The 16402-nt window shown below is 41.5% G+C and overlaps 2 protein-coding genes across 2 annotated transcripts; one reads left to right on the top strand and one right to left on the bottom strand.

Annotated features, from left to right (window-relative positions):
• Window positions 1–4743: 4743 nt before the first annotated feature.
• EFCAB10 (EF-hand calcium binding domain 10) lies at window positions 4744–6469 on the top strand. Its single transcript, XM_064656355.1, has 4 exons — window positions 4744–5039; window positions 5132–5296; window positions 5567–5651; window positions 6075–6469. Exons 1-4 carry the CDS (start codon window positions 4940–4942, stop codon window positions 6109–6111), a joined length of 387 nt encoding a protein of 128 aa, XP_064512425.1. The 5' UTR covers window positions 4744–4939; the 3' UTR covers window positions 6112–6469.
• Window positions 6470–6791: 322 nt separating this feature from the next.
• Window positions 6792–16208, bottom strand: RINT1 (RAD50 interactor 1). The gene is made up of 14 exons (XM_064656354.1): window positions 16024–16208; window positions 14779–14974; window positions 14373–14614; window positions 14029–14202; window positions 13802–13951; window positions 12504–12660; window positions 11805–11915; window positions 11390–11615; window positions 10665–10802; window positions 9829–10028; window positions 8686–8900; window positions 7848–8028; window positions 7647–7765; window positions 6792–7027 (listed from the first exon to the last, which is right to left on the bottom strand). The coding sequence occupies exons 2-14, from the start codon at window positions 14953–14955 to the stop codon at window positions 6814–6816; spliced, it is 2304 nt and encodes a 767-aa protein (XP_064512424.1). The 5' UTR covers window positions 14956–14974; window positions 16024–16208; the 3' UTR covers window positions 6792–6813.
• Window positions 16209–16402: the final 194 nt, after the last annotated feature.

A 16402-nucleotide genomic window follows, 5' to 3' on the forward strand; every position in this document is an offset into this window, starting at 1 on the left:
TCCTTGACTCAGAAACAAGAAATATTTTTCTAATTCCTGATATTTATTTTTTCCCAGTACAATGATTTCCAATGGCAGGTTTAGTCTTTATTTTGCAGATGATTGAAAAAAAAAATAAAGCCAACATTCACAGCTTAGCCCGACAACTGCAGGCTCTTGTTCTTGTGGAGGGGACTGGGGTGGCAACATGGTGGTGGCACAAGTGATCCGGCTCCTTCTGTAGTACATCAAGGACAATTTCCTGACAGAAGTGCTCAACAAGCCAAGTGGGGCTATGCTAGACATGCTACTCACACGTAAGGAAGGGCTGCTGGGAACAGTGACACTGGTGGCAGCCTTGGCAGCAGCGACTACAAGATAGCAAAGCTTAAGATTCTGAGGGAAGTGAGGAAGATAAACAGTTGAATTGCAACCCTGGAATTTAGGAGAGCAGACTTTGTCTCCTACAGACATTTTGTTGGCAGAATCACACAGAAGACTGCCCTGATGGGCCCAGGAGACCAGCTGGAGCACGGGAACAGTCCATTCTGATCTGCCCGAAGTTGAGCAGATACGGGAGAAGGCAGCATGGCTGAAGGGGGAGCTCCTGACTGGAGGCAGATGCAAAAGGCAAGTACACAGACTGTGGAAGTGGGGTGGGCTACCCTAGAGGAATACACTGCCTAGGCATGCTGGAACAGAACTAGAAAGCCAAAGCTCAGCTGGAGTTGGAGTACGTGAGGGATGTGAGGGACACTTTCAGTACATTAACATTGAAGGAAGGGTAAGTAAAATGTGGGCCCCCACTACACGGGGTAGGTAACCTGGTGACAGAGGACAGGGAAATGACTGGGGTACACTTGTTGCTGCCTTTGCTTCAGGTTTTAAGTGGACAGGTCTGTGCTCAGAGCTTTGGACAGAGTCTGGGTGCCTAAGAGGAAGCCTGAGTTAAGGACTGCTTACCCTGGATCTATAGCAGCCCATGGGAAAAGCTGGGCCTGTTTCAAGGATGCAGGCTGATACCATTAGAAGGCTGCTCTCACCCTTGAAAGATCATAAACAGGGTACGGGAGTTCTAAGGACTGGAAAAAGGCAAATGCAATGTCCCTTTTCAAGAAAGACCCAGGGAACTACAGGCTGCTCAGCCCGGGCAGATTATGGAACAATTCTCCTAGAAGCCATGCCTGGACAACTTGGATTTACTAAGGTCTAACTTTGCCTGACCACCCTGCTTCCTCTCTGTGATGAAATGAGTGCCCTCAGGTACTGAACAGAGAATGTTGTCTGATCTTAGCAAGGCTTTTGACACTATCTGCTCTTGTATTCTTACAATAAACTGGAGAGAGCTGGACTCAAGGTGGGAACTATGAGGTGGCTGGAAAATCAGCTCAGCAGCTGGTCTCAGAGGGGTGAGATGGGCTCTTGGAAGTCTGGTTGTTGGTTGGTACTAGTAACATTCCTCAGGGGTTAATAATGGGCCAGATAATGCCAAAGGGCTTCATCACCATCCTAGGCTCAACAAGCTAGAAAATTAGGCTGGCAGGAACCTCAGTAGGTTCACCTAAGATAAACACAGAGCTCCACACAGGGGAGAGAGGCATAACCCCATGTCATGGAACAAGTTGGGCGCTTACTGGCAAGAAAGCAACTCTGCAGAAAAAGGGGCTGGTGGACAAGCTGAACATGAGTCAGTAAGGGAACTGAACGCTACACAGCCTGAGCTTCAGCAGTCTGACTGCTATCTACATGTCTTACGAACGCAGGCAGCAGTTGGAGGGAATGGATTGTCACCCCTGTTTTGGCACTCGTGAGACTGAATCTGCAGAACCGTGTCTGATTTGGGCCTGCGATGCGCAGGACTCAGCTTGGGAACTGAAGTGAGTCCAAGTGGAGCGCTGACGGAGGATCAGTAGCTGGAGCATATCAAGTGAAATGATACGCTTAAAAAAAGTGTTTTGCTCCGTGTTACAAGAAGAAGATTAAGAAGGAGAGAGGGATCTGAGTGCTGCCTTCAGCTACAAGACGTGTGACTGTAGGAAGGATGGAGCCAGACGCTTCTAATGGTACAGAACAAAATGGCAAGAAGCAGCAGAGATAAGGTAGAGCAAGGGGAATTCTGATAATTGTCTCTGAAGAGACAAGGCAAAAAGTCTTTGTCATGTAGTCGAGCACTGGAACAGGGACCAAACGATGCTGTGGAATCTCCATCCTGGAGATAGTAAAAACTTTACAAGTCTGGGAACAACCTGAGCTATCTTTGAAATTAGCACAATTTGAGGAGGGAAGGGGGTTGACCACATGATCTCCAAAGGACCATTCTAACCTAAATTATTCTGCAGTAAAAACAACCAAAAAATGGTTCTGGCTGTTGAGATAATTAATACCCAGAAGCTCACTATTTCCGCAGTTAAGCACTTTCCTTTATAAATGTATAGTGTAAAATCCCCTGGCAAGGAACTCACCTTGAGGACACACAGAGGAAAGGTGCAGTGGAGCTGTTCCACAGCAGCTCCAGAAATGGCAGGACCCAATCCCTGCAGCTCACCCTATGCCCCCGAGCACAGAGTCCTTTCTGATGTCCATGCTGAGGGGGAGTAGAGGCAGGCAAAGCATTAAAGGAGCTGCTCCCACCAGCTGTGTGCACAGGAAGCATGTGGTGGACCTTTCCTATCTGTATTGCTCCTGTCTCTCCCCACAACCCTAGACATGAGTCTTCTGACACTCCCATTTGGAAGAACATGTCCATCTGCCTGTTTTCCCCTGCAAGACAAATGCTTGTTCTGCAATCAGCTTCACAGCTGACCTGCAGTCCCTGTTCCTCTTCATTACAATCCATAAGATTCCAGGTAGTCTATTTAGTCCTATTAAATTAGATAAAAGGCTTAAATTACTAATGATATTCTGTAGAAGGCTCAGCTTCTGTCACAACAGGTATTAAGTCTTTCAAACAAATTCAATTTATATAACCAGGACATTTTAAACACATGAAGATAATTTGGTCATTTAGTTCTTTATTAAAATTCATTTAGTAGCAACGCTATAATGGAACCAGAATACGCTCAAATGTTTGTCAAATCCTGTTTTTCTCAGTCACCAAAAGTTCAGTTTCTCTTAGAATAGTCCATGTGAGCTTCTGAAAAATTATCCCAAAGTCTCATAATTTTAGGATTCATATATATAGCTGATACTATCATGATATGAACTGAGGATAATAATTCATTACTTAAATAATAAATACATGATTCATTATCAGAACTTTTTTTTCAAGGCAATAAATTGTGCTTCCTTAACAGTGAAATAGAATTTAAAATATATATATTTCTAGTTGTAAATCAAATCAGGGTTTGCTCTGCTTAGTGATATTTTTGAACCATTCCTCAGAGAAACACACTTAAATCTGTAATTCCTGTGTTTATTCTTAAAATTTCAGCCTTCAACATACGTGTTTCATACTGGTTATTTTTGTTGACTACTAAAGGAGAAACATCCTTTGCCAAATGCTGTTTTCCCTACCCCAAACACTGACCTACCTACCTACCAATCAGGCTTTCACTCGCTCCTTCTTCTCCTGTCAATCTTTCTATCCTTAGGTTCTCATTTTAAGAAAATATTTTCCATGTCTTTATTTATTCGCTGCTGAATTTTTTGTTTGTACTTCTCCACACTTCAATCTACACTTTCTCTCATAGCTCTTTTTCATTAAAAATATTTGCTAATGCTTTGCAAACTCTGTTGAAAGGCACAGAAAAATCAAATGCAGGAATAGATTCAGTAAATATGAAATGTATTCCCTAGGAAAAGGAAGTTTCCATCAATGCCAGGTAGTTGTCATAGAAGGTAACTGTTAGAAACCTACACTTCCCCTAGCCCTAATCAAGACTCAGAGCACGCAGCATAATCAGTTCAAAATACTAGTGAGTACAAACAAGGCTTGGTTGTACAATCTCTGCAGTTTTGGATCCTGCCTTTCTCCCAGTTTATCTAAAAAAATAAAAAGTGAATTCTATAATGTCTTGAGATGTTTTAGTTCTGGCAAATAATTAAGTATTTATAGGGCTAGACTTTTCACAGGAATACCATTCTTTAATATTCGCTCATTTATCATCTGGTTTTATTTGATGGCAAATGCTTATACCATTGTAGATTTGCTTGATTTTGGACACTTGATTATCTTTTTCCTACTCACACTGGTTAGTACAATCAAGAGCTTCCATGATGTCTCTTCTCTGCACAGGCTGTACTGCAAGCTTCTGTAATGATTTTTAAATGTAACCCTCTTACTCTTGAATTGTCAGGATTGGAAGGGACCTCTGGAGATCATCCCGTCCAACCCCTGCCAAAGCAGGGTCACCTGTAGCAGGTGACACAGGAACGCATCCAGGTGGGTTTGGAAGGTCTCCAGAGAGGGACAATCGATGACCCTCCTGAGCAGCCTGTTCAGTGCTCTGCCATCCTCGATGAAATGAAGTTCTCCCTCATGCTGGGGTGGAACTCTCGTGTTTCAGTGTATGGCCATTGCTCCTCGTCCTGTCGCTGGGCACCACCGAAAAGAGTCTGGCACGATCTTCTCGGCACCACCTTTGAGATATTTATATGTATTGACGAGATCCCCTCTCAGTCTTCTCCAGACTAAACAGACCCTGAACACCCGCGTACATATTAAAAAACTACCGCGCTAATTTGCTCTCCCCACGAACTAACGCAACCGCGAATCCCTCGCTCCGCCGGCAGCGGGGAGCGTCTGTTCCGGTGGTAACGTGACGACATCCAGGAACACCAGTGTTCGCTTCCCGCCGGCCTCGGCGGAGCCGCCTCCCGCCCCGCGGCCGGAGCTGCCTGAGGGAGCGCCGGCCCCGCGCCCCGGTTCTGTGGGAGCTCCTCTGCCCGTCCGAGCCCGCCCCGAGCCCGCACAGCCCCGCCGGGCCCGGTGCCGCCTCACGCCGTGTCCCGGCCCCGCGGGATGGCGGCGGGCGAGGAGCAGAGCCGGGAGTACCTGCGGCGGCACCGGCTGCCCGAGCTGCTGCAGCACCTCGGAGCGCTGCTGCTCTTCCACCGCCCCGGTGCGGCTCCGACCCGCGGGGGAGGGAGGGGGCGAGCGGGGCAGCGCGGCCTGAGCGCCCCGGCTGAGGGCCCCGGTCTGACTTGGTTGCAGAAAGGCCACGCGAGTTCCTGATCCAGGCGCTGGAAAGGGTGAAGGCTGGCAGGCGGGCCGAGGGGGAGTACCCGGACCTGATGGACGAGGCCAACGTGGAGGCCATGTTCAGCCTGCTGGATGTGCTGGGCCAGGGCCACATCACGCCAGTGCAGTACAGGGAAGGTGCGTCCCCCCCGAACCGCAGCTCACACCAAGCTGCGCGGGCTGGTCGTTTGTTTGCACAGAAGTAATACAATAGTTTCAGAGTTACACATCTGTATACTTAAGAATTAATCCGCACACCTGCCCAGGCACAACCTTGAACGTGGGAAGTTAAAAAAAATTACACGTTGTGAAATTACATGTTTGCCTTCTATTCCATCTAGGCCACTTGAAGATGTTAAATCCATCTTTCAAAAACTCACATAGGACATTCTCTTTCCTTAACTTTAGCTCTTAAAACTTTGGGACTGAGCACTGAGGATCTGGAAGTTGGAGATGATGAAAATATCACACTGGAGGTATTCAAGGAAGGAGTGTAAGTTTAATTGAAAGTTGGTTTTTTGGAGGGGAGGATACACATAGGAGGTATCTGAGATTTTACAAGGTCAGTTACTGCCTGACCGAGCTTGGCTTGCTATAAGATAAGCAAACTCCACTTTCCTCTACCAGCTCAGTTTCAGGATCTTCTCCCAGGAGACCCCTCACCTTACCTACCCCTCTCATTGGGCAGCCCAGGGTGTTCCAATACTCATCTAGAAATGTGAAACAGTGAAGCACTGTTGTCTTCTTTGCCAGGGGTGGTACTACAGCTGTAGATTAAATAAACTCAAGTTTTAATAATTTCTTATAGTCAAGATAGAGTTGTAGGGAGAATTTTTAGTAACTTGCAGTCACTGAAAGGTAATGAACTAATTATCCCCACTGTTATCTAACTAGAGGTTTTCTTTTTCTGCCTTAGGAAGAAAAGGATGCTGGAGAGCTGGGCTGTGTATTAGTTTGAGCAGTGGTCTGCGATATATATGAAAACCAGGCATCTTCCTCAGTTTTTCTTCTGGCTTGTCAGCTGTGGATAGCTGATTTTAAGCAGCATTCTTTTTCTTGTCTCCCCCTGCTTCAGACGAGCAATCAGCTGAAAAGGACAAATGACAAGAACTTGTTCGTGTCTACCAGGCACTGGAGGGATATTGTTTGAGAACTGATTTTCTTAATACAGTTAGATGGTTTAAAAAAAAAAAAAAAAAAAAAAGAGATTTCTTACGTGGTTTGGAGTTTCCTCCTTCAGGTTGCAGCGTACAGTACAGGATTGTTACCAGCTGGCTCATTACCACTGAATAAAATTAAGTTGTTCTGGGGGCTTGTGCTGTGTTTTGGGTTTTTTTAAGGAAAAAGCAACTTCAACAAGTTACAATAAATGTCCACAGGTAAAGGTAGGCAGCACCTCCAAGTAAAGTGCTGTTTTTAAACTTGCCACACACTATTTATGCAATTTTTAAGGAGAAACTTTTTAAAAAATTAGGAGAGACTCTCATACAGAAAAAAAAATTAATTAGTATGAATGAAGAAAACAAAGTGACTTATTCCCTCCTTCTTTGAATTTTTTTTTAAAAAATGACACAAGTATATTAAAAAATATTTGCTTTGGTTTTGTTTGGAATAAGTAATCTACACCAAGATATTAACCATTGCTGAGTAAGTCTTTATTTTCCTGTATTTGGCCAATTAGCTCTCAAATTGAGAAGAATCTCAACATCCTTTTGAGCCAGTTTATAAACTCCAAGTTCATTTAGTGCTGCTGTTGCAGAGGGCTGGCTTGGATTTAAAGTTTCATTTTCTGAGGCTGATTGTAGGACATCCTTCAGAAGCAAGGCAGAGCCAACATTCAGATTCAGGATAATGCAGGCTTCTTTTATGCTAGAGGAAAAAGTTACATGGATCAATATAATCAGATTAATATAAGATAATCACTGTGTGCACAAATTGAAGTGTAACAAAAACTTCCATGCTCCATGTTGGTTTAAAAATATTAAGATTTCTGCCCCAGTTAGCCTAAGAGTTTGATGCTGGACTCTTCAGAAGACTGTGGGCTGTGTAAAAAAAGACTAATCACAAATGAGGTAGTAGATTCTCATCCATGACAGCAACTAGACTGCTACACAAGGCAGTTCTGAGCAGGAACATATTTTAAACTAGTCTTTCTTCAAACAGTAAAGTTTATTGTGTTGTAACTGTATCTTTGATTAGTTTCTTTGGCCCCCATTTCACTAGTCTGTGCTAGTTAATATTCCTTCCATAGGTTAATGTATCTAAACATCCTTACTGCACAAAATACCCCAGAACACATCACTATCTGTTGCTGAGTACATGCTTCAGAGTAAAAACTTTCCTAGTTGAAAACAAAGGCATAAACAATCCACACATTTTAAGTGTGGATCAAAACTAACTGTGAAAAAATCTTGGTCTTACGTAAAACACGCATGTTATCTGGACGCTCACTTCTGAAACACCAGTAGATCAGAAGCAGCCTACTTACTGCTTGAAGTAGTTTTCTGGCCTCTTGCAGTAGTGTGAAAATAAAGGGAACAAATTTCTACTCATGTCAAACTGAAGTTGTGCTGCTCCTCCTTCATTGAAATGATTTGCCATAATTATCTACAAACACAAAGAGGCGCATCTGCTGTTTAAGCCAGTCACTGATACTACATGGTACTGCACGGGTCACATTGATACCTACTTCCTGATAAATGTATAGATCCACTTTCTCTGCAAGCATTTGCCAGAAGATTTTGAACAGTGAGTGACAGAGCTGCTGTTCCAGTTGCAGCAAACGGTCCCGCAGGGTCTGCAACATGGGGCAGGCTGTGCTCGACAAAGACATCACTGCTTGCTCTGCCTGAGATGGTAAAGACAACCACCTGAAAGAAACCATTGCACTGAAGTCATTAGAATGAAATTATTCATACTACAACAACTGAAGTTAAAATTATCCTTTAAAAAAAAAATCTTACCCATTTACAATGGTTCAGAGACAGTTCTCCTTTCCATTTCTAATCTACAAGTTATCAGTCTAATGCTATGTTTGAATTTCATTTAATATTAAACTCATGCTTTAGTTATAAATCTCTGAACATGTCACTCCAGGAAACCCCATCTAATCTGGAAATCATTAAATTCTATTCCTTTCATGAAGTACTTCAGAAATTGTACTCTGTAGGAAATATTCAGGAAGCTCTATGGGACTGTGAAGACAGAACAGTCATTACAGGCCATTTTGCATAAAATCTTTAACACCACAATGTATAAAATTATTCTCGTCCAAGCTAGAGTGATCCAGAATTCTTCCTTTGGTTCTTAAGATAATGCACCCACTAATTGTGGAACTACTTTAGAAAACATATCATGAAAATAGTTCTAAGGTAAGTATTAATAGAATTTTTCAAAACTTACTACTCTGCAGCATTCCTACTCAGGAAAAAAAATTCTACCTCTTATCTATTCCTGCCTTTATTTACCTCAGTATTTTTAACAGGAAATAATATTGTAACATGGGAAGAGATTAAACAGACAAACACCTCTCTTTTTTGTACAGCTTTGCAGCATCTTTGACCTCCCTGAAGACGTGATCGACTTGGCGGGTCAGCATGTCGTGCTTCAGGCGCTCCAGGAGGTTGATCATCTCGTCAAAGACAGAGCTCTCCATGGAGGCCAACTGCCCCAGCTGGAGCTGACTGACAGCGTCACTCTCTGCACGGACCTCCAGCTCGGCCTGCTGGAGCTGCAGGAAGAACTAGGCAAACAAAACCAGGGACGAACGCTATAAAAAAGTAATCTTGTCATTTGAACTTTTCATTGGTACTTCGATAGGCGCAGTTCTAGGAAACACTCTTCTGGCACATTTATAAACTTTAAGATTTTAAAAGCACTTTCTTATCTTTCCCTGTGGTCCTGATTTAGTGAAAAACAAATCATAGTGGTTTAATTCTAGCAATGGAACTGATATGGCTCCCAGATACAACAGCAGATAGGTAATGGGAACAGATCTAGAGAAAAACTAAAAAGATGTTTTAAGATTGATGCAGAATGCTATAAAAAAAAATCTACCTTGAACTTTTTAACATTTGCAAAAGTAAACTTTAATTGCAATTTTTTAGAAATGAGCATTCATTAAATTATAAGTTTGCTGTGCTGACAACAGCAAGAAAATGGACTGAGTCCATTTAATGTGACATTGTGGTAACCAACAATGGTTACCACATTTTGGTTTGCTTTTAAGCAGATCAAGACACCGTAGCAGATGCAGTTATACACATGAAGGCTGCAGTCCTATCAAGTCAAGATTATCCCTTGCTAGAGCCACAGCTTCCTGTGAAGACAAAAAGAATTTGGAGGCTACTGCCTTCCAAACTCAAGTCTTTTAGAATAAAAAGGCATGTAAAGGAGACTACTTTTTTTTTGTTTTGTTGGATTATTCCATTCCTCAGGCTTGCTTTGCATTTCCCTAGGAAGTTTATAATTAACACAGCTTAGATCTCAAACAATAATCTGTCCTTGTTTATACATCTTCTATTAAATCTGAATTTACATCTCATTCTATTTTTTCTGTAATTAAATCTTCTGAATACACTTAAAACAGTACTGAAAAAAAGTGTTTGTTATGAAATAAACATCCAAAGCCTATTTTTAGTTTTTTTTTTTCTAGTAGAATAATTACTTACTACATTGTCAGCCCAGTCTGCCAACACTGTTGCTATATAGTTAACAGCATTAAGGATTGCACAGTATCGGAATCCTAAGGAAGCTCTGGTCTCTTCCTTCATCACTTGAGTTAATCGTATCCTGAAATCATCAACTAACTCCTTCTGTAGGCCCAGGAACTGAAGTTTTCTGGAAGCTGTTGGAAGATTCTTATACCTGTCTGGAAAGACATTAATAAAAAAATGCTTTTAGGTTTTCCAACACTGAAAAAAGAAATATTAAGGCATGTTACTGCACCACCTTACGCCTGTGGGAACATTATACAGTATTTGAAAATAATGACATTTCAACAATCTCAGGGAAACTACTCATGCAAAAGCTAAACATGCCAAGAAAGGAGCAATGTGTGGCTATACTGCACCCTCCAGCATGGCCCCTAAAGCCTCCTCACACAGAAGAAGACAAAGCCACTGAATATATATATCCCGAAAACATACTTGATCTCATGTTCTCTTCCAAAAAAGCAGGTGTTACTTAATAGCTTCTAAATTGTCACAGATTGAAAAGGAACAGTCTGATTTATTACTGCATTGCAACAAGTTATCTTCTGTCAAGTAAATGTATGTGTATTTTTAATTATTATTTTGCAAACATGTCACTAGCTCAAGATTATTCGTGTGTGTTAAGTGTCCAAAATACAAAACACACAGGAAGCTTTTATAAGCTGCAAACATCACAACTTTGCACCATTATTTGGTGACTACTGCTGACAATGAATATTTAGTAAAGAAATCTGTTAGGTGAAGGTTTTTTTACTATTCATCAAAACAACAGCAATGCCCATAGATATAATTACCTGTTATAACTAACAAGAGAGTCATAAAAGTTTCAGCACAGTCTGGAACTTTCATTTCATCTACATCAGTGATATCTTTGTACTGTGATATCCATGCAGCCTCTGATGAAAGCATAGAGTCCATTTTCTGAAGAGCAACTGAGATGCACAAAACTTGTAAATTAAGTTTTTCATTTTAAAAAAATTCTAACAAAATCCCCTCTAAAATACATAAACATAAAAGCCTTATCTCTAGTAAGTTAAATTTTGCATTTTCAGGTTATAAAAAATACTGGCAACTGGCTTCATACAAAACCAGTTTCAATGTATCTGTATTTACAATGACATTAACAGCTATGTCAGAGTTGACTGGGGGTTTGCTTTGGATTTTTAGTAGTTGGCTTGCTCCTTTCCAATATATTTCTTACTCATTTCTCAAAAACAATATCTTTCCCTTATATCAGTTAAAAGTTCACCCTTGCCTGCACACACATAACATCTGTCTAAAAATAAGCCCACTTGATTCCATACAGCTTAGGGGGCAAGAGTCCTGCAAACTACAGAAGCACTATTACAGCCTAATCAATTTTTATTCAGAATAATCACAGAGTATAAAAATATGAATGTTTTCTGTAGTAGCCCTGTCCAGGTGATTTATGCTATTTGAGAAGGCCAGTTGTGCAAGTTATACACATACTTTCTGATTGTGCAATATAAAGGCCAACAAAATCCATTAGAAGTCTTACATTTTTTTTCCACTGTTAGCCACCTTTGGAAGCAGGATTCTTCTGACAGAATATGCATGCAACTGGGAAAGGTGCTGAGATAACCATGAATGCTGTATAACTCTCTCTCAAATAGAAGTACCTCATCCACAAGGTGACAAAAGAGCGTATCGTCATACAACAGGCAGGGAATATCAGCAGCCAACTTCTCCAAAATCAGCATTACTAGGGCACGAGAGAATTCAAGCTTTTGAAAGAAAAGAAAGTTAATAAAATGTCAGAGATAGGAAGTATTAACCTGTGCAAACATGTACACAACAAACTGCTACTAGATGAAGTCTCACCACATACTGAAATCAGTGGAAATGGGATTACACAAATATCTATCAGAAGCTGACTTAGATATTCACATACATGAAACCATGACAGTGCTTACCCCAGCATTCAGTGAAGATCCCACCTTGTCCAGTATTGGCTGGATTTTGTCATCAAGGAACTTTGCATGATTTCCAATCCACATAAGTACTTGCGTTAAATACCACTCAGGCTTGTTTAAAAAAAGAAAACAAACTATTAAATGCATCCAAACAACATTTATTCAAGTGCTACTAGTATCTTAGGACAAATTTCTAAAAATACCACTCTCTCCCCCTGCCTTCTCTTGATCTCAGGTCACACAAGTCTCTCATTCTGTTTCACTGACCTCTGATTCTTATAAAAGTATTATCAAAGAAATATTTCTGGATTTGCATTGTCTTAAATGTACTAAATATTCTGTTTCTTCTCAAACAAAAGCTCCATTTTTATTTTTCCCTTCTCTACAGCTTTCTCACTGATGAGAGCCTCTTTTCTGCTTCATATACTTCCTCTTGTTCTTCTGTGTGGTCTTTATTTCTCAGTACAACGAAAAGGATCCAGTCAAAGGAAAAATATCATCTAGCCCAGAGAAAATGCCTGTGCCTCTGAAAGGTCTCCAGGTGCTATCTCCATGTCTGTCCATACATATAGGCACTGCACAGTTTAGAAGAATCTTGATTTCAGAAAGAAAACTGTGAAACCTATACAATGTAAATACAGCAGTCTCTCTGTTGTTTAAAAAAGCTACTTAGAAATATCAAACCGCCTTCTCCCATACCTTGTTTAGAACATTGGTTTGTTTATTTCCAGTGAAATGATACTTGAATCTTTTCTGAAGAGGATTCAGCATGATCTGTATTGGAAGGACAATGGGTGGTGAGGGGGGTAGAGAGTACTTTTCTGGCAATTGTTTAGGCTTGGTTAACAGTTCATCTCTAAGTTTGACAGTCAAGGATGAATTTAAGTGTGCTATTCTCCCAATATCATAATTTCAATAGAATGGGCTTATAAAAATCAACACTGCTTAGTTCTACCTCACTGGCTGAAGGCAGTATTATGAAATCAATACAATTCCTCAAAGATACTGAAAATATTCCACTTTATATAATATTTAACATAACTTGGGCCTCTAAGGATTATTTATTCAATGACAATACAAGTCCCTTAAGTCAGTTTGATTTAGGAAAGATGTAATTAAAAAGAAAGAACACAGCAAACCACCATTGTCAGAATCAAACACAGTGGCTGTCCAAGAGACATGCTTATTCATATTTGTTAAAGGAGGATAAAGACCCCTGGAATTAATAAATACAAGACATGATTTTCCATTTTCACATAACTGATTTAAGTGACTCAGTCTGCCAAACCAGAATTGTTAGCAACTCAGGGTTGTATACAGTGCCTTGCAGCTTCCCACTCCATGATTACAAAAACAAAACAGAAAACAAACAAACAAAAAACATCCACAGTCACAAAAAATGGTTAGCTGTGCTTTATTTAATTCACAAAAACCAGAAACGGAATGAGCAGCAGTGCCTTCTGAGTAACCACAAAGGCAGACTACTATTGCTGCACAGTGAAAATCCTCCTGTAGTCTCCCCTTTTTGCAAAGTCTCCTTCCAAGACACGTATCTTTAGTCTTCCCTCTTTTCCTTCTGGGGTGGGACATATTAAAGTTACTAAGGCTGATTTCAAATAAGGCTATAAAGGAAATGGACTGTGTAAAATAAAACACGTATCACCATTTATTTTTACTAAAGTAAAATTGTGTAATTGTACCAAAGTGTGTAAGACCAGATCCTCATGAAACCTGAACTGTCACCTACCATGAGATCACTACATCTGATGACTTGAAGTTAAAATGTTGCTACTGTGAAAAAGGGCAACTCTGGCGCTTGGCACTTTCTAAAGGACAAAACAACCCCCCACAATATTCTAATGGTAGTACAAAATAATGCAAATTAAAATTATCTTCCGTCTTTAGGGAGAACAACATTTTAAATAATTATCCTCGAGAATGCACACCTCTAACGTTTATTCTTACCAAAGTACACCACAACTGTTTAAAAAGGATACGAGGTTTGCAGCTTCAGAAGCTGACAAAACAGCATCTCCAAGTTGCTGTACACGTCGGGAGTGTTGGCTGGAGCAGCAAGGCCAAAGGCCTGAGACTGGGGTGGCCCCACGAAGGGCCAGCGGAGCTGTGTCAGCACCTCCTCAAAGTCACTGCAACACACAGCAAGCACTTCAACACCAACTCACAGCACCAGGCCAAGGCCAGGGAGTCACAGTGCTTCTCTTACCTCGTCAGTTTGTCCTTAAGAATTTTATGCCAGAATTTAACAGTGGATCTCACAAATTCAAGCAGATGAGAACAAGATGACTCCTGAAGTTTAATATCCAGTTCTGCCATGAATGCCAGAGTACTGGCTGCCTCTGGAACATTGTTGGTCATCAGATATTGCTGGATGCTATCACTGTAAAATACAAGAAAAGTCAAGGCCAAATATTCATTAAAGATAACAGAAAATAATAATTTGTATATTGAAAAACAAAGACAAAACTTTCTTGAATCTAAAATATTTTAATGATGGGATAAACTAGGTTACCAGTCTTGGAACACATATACAGTACTCAGAAACTTTACCTTAACTCTTCTATTCGAGAAATCCATTTGAGATAGGCCAGGTGTCGCTCAATCTCTTCTACCTGACTGATCAGTACATCAAGATCCTCCATCCATGGCTGAGCTTTCAGTAAGTGGGCATTGATCGAATCAGACAGAAGAGTTTCTTCCTCTAGAAGCCGACTCAGAGACTTTTTAGAATCTTCTGCATTCTTTAAGGCATTCTGAATTCTTTTAGGGACTTCTGATGAAACTGTAAGTACCTATATTCACAGAGAAATATTAAGGCTGACATAAAAACACTACACTGTGCAGAGTAGTACCATTTGAAATACTAACACATTTCATTTAGTTAAATATATGTAATCAGTCATGAGTCATCAGCATATTCAGAAGAAGAAAAAAAATGAAAAAGAAAGATGCTTACCTGTTCTTCTAACTGCTTTTTGTTTTCAGATAGCTTATCAATCAGGTTGTCTAGGTTCCTCAGGGAATCATAGTCATTTCCAACTTCTCTTTCCACAAATTCAGAAACATAGTAAGGGATATCACAATGATCTAGATCTCTAGTGGCTTCTTTCTTTCTAACAGCAACGCTTGCCATGTTTTCCTTCTCTGCAATACTGAGTATACAATCTCTAATTAGCCACCACTAAGCACAAACAAATACTGATCTACTGAGGACAGAAAACTCAGCAGGACAGTTCAATTTAACCTGAAACTTAAGCAAGAAATTCACAAAATATACTGCTTTAAGTGCTATAATTTGCTGGCTTAAGTCTTAACTGAGATCTGATAAAACCTTGCTCACACAAGGCAATCGGTGAGTTATTATACATCAATTACTGAAGAGAACTATGCCTGTTAATTTCTTTCGTCCCCAAAAGTGTAAAATATATTAAAAATAATTCAATATACATGTAGTTCCCACATACATAATATAGAAAACCTAACAAAAAGCACTTGGAAAATGTTTTTTTTAAAATACAAAGGAAGATAACATTCTGCTCTACCCTTTCACACTGTTTAGGGTGTTTCAAAGATATCAACTGATGACTGACATATTATTAGCAAAGTGTCCATGCAGGTCTTACAATGATCTGGAAAGTAAAAGCATAACAAATATTTATTAAAAAACCCCACACAGTATAACATAAGAGGCACTTATGATCTACACATTTGGCACCATCCAGAGAAAACCTGACATTGTTCCACTGTGCGCGATCATCCTCTCAAAACGCAACAGTGATGAGTGTTTGGTTAGTCCAGTTCTCTACTTTTTAGTATCACTTCCAAAACAGTATTTAAAAATAAAATCTATACATTTGCACTTTATCTGCTTTAATTAAGGCTTTAATTAAGCTACAAACTCTATTAAACTGACAACAGGAAAGTTGATGTGCAGTTAATGAGCCACAGTTAGAGAGGCAATAGAGAGCACCAGCAAGGACAAACTGGGAGACCACGGGTGCTGCTGAGGAAGAAGTGAATAAAGAAAACAGAGCACTGTTTGCAGCAATTAAAAAAAAAAAAAAAATACCGCAGAAAACAACTAACCGAGCGGGGCTCTCTTCTTACTAGAGGAAAGGACAGAGATACAGGAGAGAGGAACAGGACGCCGGGAGCATCCCTCCCACTCCCTCCCCGCTGAGGCCCGCGGCCGTGCACCCACCTTGGCCAGAGGGCCGGGCCGTTCCAAGGACCGACCGAGGGCTCCGCGGGCTCCGGGCTACGAGTCGGCGAGCCCTTCCTCCCCCGCCGCGGGCGCCGGGCCCCGGGGCGCCGCCTCCCCTCGCAGGCCGGTGCCGCAGGGCCAGGACAACCGGTGGTGCCGCAGGGCGAGCAGAGCCGGGGGTGCCTCAGCCCGGGGGTGCCTCAGGCCGGAGCCCCTCGCCGGGTCCCCGCGGCCGCGGCGCCGCCCCCGCCGCGTCAGCGCCGCGCGGTGCCGGTGTCGGTGCGCAGGCGCGGCCGCGCGCCCGAGGGACGGAGGCGCTGCCGGTTTCCTGCCCGTGAGGGAAGCAAAGGGCAGGGAGGGGCGCGACAGAGGCACT

The sequence above is a fragment of the Pseudopipra pipra genome, chromosome 5 (genome assembly GCF_036250125.1).
Source record: "Pseudopipra pipra isolate bDixPip1 chromosome 5, bDixPip1.hap1, whole genome shotgun sequence".
Classification (NCBI taxonomy): Eukaryota; Metazoa; Chordata; class Aves; order Passeriformes; family Pipridae; genus Pseudopipra; species Pseudopipra pipra.

Bases quoted from the DNA above. Each gene is read 5' to 3' on its own strand.
- EFCAB10 (XM_064656355.1), top strand. From the start codon at position 4,940: ATGGCGGCGGGCGAGGAGCAGAGCCGGGAGTACCTGCGGCGGCACCGG. The intron at 5,040-5,131 runs GTGCGGCTCCGA...ACTTGGTTGCAG, and splicing joins GCTGCTCTTCCACCGCCCCG to AAAGGCCACGCGAGTTCCTG. The intron at 5,652-6,074 runs GTAAGTTTAATT...TTTCTGCCTTAG, and splicing joins GAGGTATTCAAGGAAGGAGT to GAAGAAAAGGATGCTGGAGA.
- RINT1 (XM_064656354.1), bottom strand. From the start codon at position 14,955: ATGGCAAGCGTTGCTGTTAGAAAGAAAGAAGCCACTAGAGATCTAGAT. The intron at 13,952-14,028 runs GTAAGAGAAGCA...TGTGTGTTGCAG, and splicing joins CTTAAGGACAAACTGACGAG to TGACTTTGAGGAGGTGCTGA. The intron at 12,661-13,801 runs GTATCCTTTTTA...TGTCAAACTTAG, and splicing joins CTTCTGAAGCTGCAAACCTC to AGATGAACTGTTAACCAAGC.